Source organism: Loxodonta africana, chromosome 11 (genome assembly GCF_030014295.1).
Source record: "Loxodonta africana isolate mLoxAfr1 chromosome 11, mLoxAfr1.hap2, whole genome shotgun sequence".
In the NCBI taxonomy this organism is placed as follows: domain Eukaryota; kingdom Metazoa; phylum Chordata; class Mammalia; order Proboscidea; family Elephantidae; genus Loxodonta; species Loxodonta africana.
The window spans coordinates 26,217,062-26,222,722 of NC_087352.1; the positions used below are offsets into that span (position 1 = coordinate 26,217,062).

The 5,661-nt window shown below is 45.4% G+C and overlaps 1 protein-coding gene across 1 annotated transcript; it reads left to right on the top strand.

Annotated features, from left to right (window-relative positions):
- The first annotated feature begins 3,701 nt into the window (after positions 1-3,701).
- LOC100658275 (olfactory receptor 9S13-like) lies at positions 3,702-5,308 on the top strand. Its single transcript, XM_003406645.3, has one exon. The coding sequence runs from the start codon at positions 4,382-4,384 to the stop codon at positions 5,306-5,308; it is 927 nt and encodes a 308-aa protein (XP_003406693.2). The 5' UTR covers positions 3,702-4,381.
- The last annotated feature ends 353 nt before the right edge of the window (positions 5,309-5,661 follow it).

Below are 5,661 nucleotides of genomic sequence, written 5' to 3' on the forward strand. Positions count from 1 at the left end.
ATTTATATTTCTAATTTAAAAAAAGTGATAAATAAACTGCAAAGTGGTGCAGAATATTAAGTGATTTCCCTGTTATTTGGCTCCCAGAACAGTCAGTTAATACCTCCTGAGACAGACTGGGAGTCCTGGTAGCACAGTGGTAAGGGCTTGGCTACTAACGAAAAGGTCAGCAGTTCGAATCCACCAGCTACTCCTTGGAAATGCTATCGGCCACTTCTACTCTGTCCTATGGGATTGCTATGAGTAGGAATCAGCTCAACTGCAATAAGTTTGTTTGTTTGTTTGTTTTTTTCAAACAGATAGGGGTGGTGGTTAAGGACCATGACTTTCAGTCACGCTGATTGGGATTCATCCAAGTCCCCTCTCCACCATCTCTAACTATTTGACTTAATCTTCAACCCTCAGTTTGCTCATCTGTCTAATGCAGCTTGTTGTGGATTGAATTGTGTCCCCCCAAAACTTGTATGGAAGCCCTGAGAATTCAGTCTGATCAGGGAATAGATTTTGTCATCTGCTATGTTAATGAGGTTTACTCAAGTAGGGTGGATCCTAAGCCTAATCACTTCTGAATTTTAAAAGAGCAGAACAGATACAGAGATACACACAAATACCATGTGGGGATCTGTCTACAAGCAAAGGAATACCGAGGATCACCAGCAGACACCAGAAACTATGAGAGAGGCCCACAGAAGGAATCGATACAGCCAAGATTCTGACTTGAACTTTTAGTCTCCAGAGCTGTGAGAAAATAAACTTCTGTTCTTTTAAGACACTCACTTGTGGAACCAAGAGGTCAGCAGTTCGAATCCACCAGGTGCTCCTTGGAAACTCTACTCTGTCCTATAGGGTCGCTATGAGTCGGCATCGACTCGACAGCAGTGGGTTTAGTCTTTTTTTTTTTTTTTTGTGGTACTTCTGTGATGGCAGCGCTAGGTAACTAAGGCAGGGCTAATAATACCAAACTTCTCAGGGTTGGTGTGAAAATTTAATGAAGAAATTCATGGAGAGCACTTAGCACAGGGCCTGGCACAAATTATTAGCTCAAAAAATGGTAGCTTCTACTTCAACCATACAAGCTTAAGGCAAAAAAAAAAAAAAAAAGTGAAAGTTCAGAAAAGCAAAAGGAAGAAAGTCAGCATCACTAGCCCTCTCAGAGATGACCTGTCCCCGGCGCAATGTTGCCATATTTCATCAGAGGGATTGAGCCAGAGGTGCCAGACAAGACCCCTTGGACCAGGGTTTCTCAGGCTCAGCAGTACTGACATTTTGACCTGAATCATTCTTTATTCTAAGGACCATCCTGTGCATTGTAGGGTATTGAGTAGCATGCCTGGCCTTTACTGAGTAGATGCTAACAGCAACTCTCCCAAGTTGTGACAAGCAAAAATGTCTCCAGATGTTGCCAAGTGTCCTCTGAAGGCACAATCACCCTGGTTGAGAAATTCTGCTCTAAGTGAGCTCCCCATCAGTGCGGGGGATGTAAGCTGAGGTTGGGAGACCGAAAGATGGGGAATACTATGGAGGGTATTCAGGCTTCCATGAGGAGGTACTTCTCAAGATTTCTTCCTGCTGAAGAACCCATTATCCACAATTCTGACTCATGATAACCCCATGTGTTACAGAGTAGAACTATTCCATAAGGTTTTCTTGGCTGTAATCTTTACAGAAGCAGATTGCCAGGCCTGTCATCTGTGGCACCAGCTGGGTGGGCTCGAACCATCAGCCCTTAGGTTTGTAGTACAGCATAAGTTGTTTGTGCCACCAAAGACCTCCTGCTGAAGAAGCAACGCTTATTCCCACCCCCCGCCCCGGCCCCTGGCTGATGGCTCAAACCAGGGTCTCTGTCCTCTTCACTGCTTCAGATTATGTTATTTTTATTCTTGCTAATTACAGCCATGAAAAACTAATACCACACAGTTCTCAGAAGCATAGACTCAGCCATTTAGAAAAAAAAAAACAAAGACACATAGTGATTTGTGTACCAGGCACTGTTCTAAGATCAAGGCACGTGTTAACCTCATCTAATCATGACAAAGAGTCCCTGGGTGGTGCAAACAGTTAAAGCGCTGGGCTAATAACTGAAGGGTCGGAGGTTCAAGTCCACCCAGAAGTGCCTCAAAAGAAAGACCTGCCGATCTACTTCAGAAAAATCAGCCACTGAAAAACCCTGTAGAGCACATGTCTACTCTGACAATCATGGGATCACTATGAGTCGGAATCAACTCAACAGCAACTGGTTAGATTTTGGTTTTAATAATTGTAATAACCAAAAAAAAAAAAAAGAAACCAAACCCTTTGCTGTCAGGTTAATTCTGACTCATGGTGACCCTATAGGACAGACTAGAACTGCCCCCACAGTTTCCAAAGAGCGCCTGGTGGATTCAAGCACCTGACCTTTGTGGTTACTAGACGAAGCTCTTAACCACTACGTCACCAGGGTTTCCAAACTGTAATAGTCAGCCTTTAATGAGAGTATACCATGTACCCGGTCTTGTTTTAAAGAGTTTCCTTTCATTAACTCCTATGATCTTCACCAAACCAAAACCAAACCCAGTGCCATCGAGTCAATTCTCACTCATAGTGACCCTATAAGACAGAGTAGAACTGCCCTGTAGAGTTTCCAAGGAGCACCTGGCAGATTCGAACTGCCGACCCTTTGGTTAGCAGCTGTAGCACTTAACCACTATGCCACCAGAGTTTCATGATCTTCACAGCACTATGTTATTCCATGTTACAGAGGAGGAAACTGAGGATTACAGAGATTGAGGAATTTGTCCAAGGTCAGAGAGAATCCAAATGCAGGCTGTTTGTCCCAAAATATTCTTAAGCATTGCTTCCCTACCGTGAACCGCCTTTTATGCTGTTTGTTGGGTGCTGTTGAGTTGATTCTGACTCATAGCAACCCCATGTGACAGAATAGAACGGCCCCATAGGGTTTCCTAGGCTGAAATCTTTATGGGAGCAGATTGCCAGGTCTTCCTTCTGAGGAGCCATACACTGGGCTTGAACTAACAACCTTTCAGTTAGCAGCCGAGCGCTTAACCATTGCACCACCAGGGCTCCTTCCTCTTATGCTAGATGCTGCGAAATTAAAGAGGTGAGTAAGAAATGGTCCCCTGAACTCAAGGACTCACAGTCTAGTGGAGGAAATGGATAATCAGGAGACCTTCGGTTGTGTGTCATATTTAAGATGCTATGGGGTTATACATCGAGATGCATGACATGACCTGCAGTCTCAAGTTTGTAGCCCTGTTTGATATGCACAGTGTTTTAAATCTGAATTCATTCTTGCTTTGGATTTAATTGTGCCCCCACCCCCCCAATATGTGTTTAAGTCCTGTGGAGATGATCCCATTTGGAAATAGGGTTTTCTTTGTTATGTTAATGAGGTCAGATCCCAGTAGGGTAGGTCCTAACCTAATCACTTCTGAATTATAAAAAGAGCATAAAACACACAGAGACAAACATGGAGGAAGACAGATTTCAAAGAACACCAGGGAACTCCAAGGAACTCCCCCTAGAGCCATACCCTGAATTCAATTTCTAGCCTCCTGAACAGTGAGATAATAAAATTCTGTTCTTTAAAGTCCCTGGTTTATGGTATTTCTGTTACGGCAGCACTAGGTAACCTCTCAGTATACAAAAGGAGATTTCACATGAAAAAATCCGGAATTCTGTGACTTGGGGAAAGGATAGCCAGAATGGTTGCAGGGCTTGTAGAGTGTAATCAGTGTCACTGAAGTATACATTTAGAAATTGTTGAGATGGCATATGTTTTGTTATATAAATATTTACCACCATCCAATTTTTCAAAAAATCTGCAGCTCTGACTTCTCTTGAAAAATATCAGAGAACCTGATAATGCATGGTTCACTTTGCTATATGGCAATGGTTGGCAAGAGCTTAGAGCAGCTGCCTCATTTGGACAGAACATACGCCCTCCATTTCTCCACAGTCCCCACCATTCCCTATTGTGCTATACTCAACTTTTGACACAAGTGGGGTTGCTGTAAATAGGATTCGACTCAATTGTTACTGGTTTTTTTTTTACTGATCTCTGAGTTCGAAATCCCTATATGTATTTGAGTTTGAGACTCCTGTATTATTTGAGTTTGAGGCCCATGTAGGTATATGTAGGAGCCCTAGTGGTGCAGTAATTAAAGCACTCACCTGCTAACTGAAAGGTTGGCAGTATTTGAGGTTGAGACACCTACAGAAAGCAAATAATGCATTGTGTGATTAATGAAGAATAGTTCTTCATTAAAATTTATTCAACTGCTCTGTCCTTTCCTTCTAGATCTTTGTTATTGTTGAATTATTCTCCTCATGCCCTCTTCCCTGAGCATCTTCTGTAGTTCAAGAGGTTTTCCTAGGACAGAACATGACCAACCTCACAGCAGTATCTGTCTTCATCCTCCAGGGCTTCTCAGCCATCCCTGAGTTACAGCTCCTCAGCACGGCAGCCTTCCTTCTCATTTACATTGCTGCAGTGCTGGGGAACATCTCCATTGTGGCTGCCGTGACACTGGACGCCAGCCTGCACACGCCCATGTACTTCTTCCTCAAAAACCTCTCCCTGGTGGACATCTGCTCCATATCCACCACTCTGCCCCGGGCCATGATGGCTGCCACGGTGGGCTCAGGGGAGATTTCACTCCCTGCCTGTGCATCTCAGCTCTTCGCCTTTGTCTGCTTTGGGTCAGTGGAGTGCTTTCTCATCACTTCCATGGCTTATGACCGCTGTCTGGCCATTTACAGGCCCCTGTTGTACAGGGCAGCCATGAGCCCCCAGACCTGTGTCTCCCTGGTGGTGGTGGCTTGGGGCAGTGGGCTCGTTTACTCCACCTTCCACACAGCCAACACCTTCTCCCTGCCCTTCTGTGGCCCCAATGTGATTGACCACTTCTTCTGTGACATTCCCCCCGTCATGCACTTGGCCTGTGCCAGCGCAGATGCTCACGAGGCTACTGGATTTGCAGTCAGCGGCTGCGTCATCATGAGCTGCTTCACCCTCACCATTCTCTCCTATGTCCGCATCTTGGCTACTGTGGTCCAGATCCGCTCAGCAGCTGGCCGCGGGAAGGCCTTCTCTACCTGCTCTTCTCATCTGGCCACAGTGCTCCTGTTTTATGGCACTGGCAGCTGTGCCTACATGCAGCCCACCACCCACTACTCCCTACTGCAAGGGCGCCTGGCTGCAGTCTTCTACTCTGTCCTCACGCCCAGCCTGAACCCGCTCATCTACAGCCTGAGGAACAAAGACATGAAGAAGGCCCTGCAGAAGCTCTACCTCCAGGTACCATTGTAGGGCCTGGAATCTGGACATGAGAAACTGTTAAGGATTGAATTGTTCCCCCCCCCCCCAAATATCTATTGTAAATCCTAACCCTTTTTCTCGTAGAAAGAAGCCCTGGGGGCGCAGTGGTTAAGCGCTTGGATGCTAACTGAAAGGTCGGCTGTCCAGACCCACCAGCCATTCTACAGGAGAAAGATGGTAACAGTGAGCTTCAGTAAAGATTTGGAAACTCTGTGGGGCAGTTCTACTCTGTCCTATATGATCGCTATGAATGGCAATGGGTTTGGCTTTTGGTTTTGGTAGGGATTGAATTGTTGTTATTTGCTGTCAAGTCGGTTCTGACTCATAGCGACCTTATGTGCGAC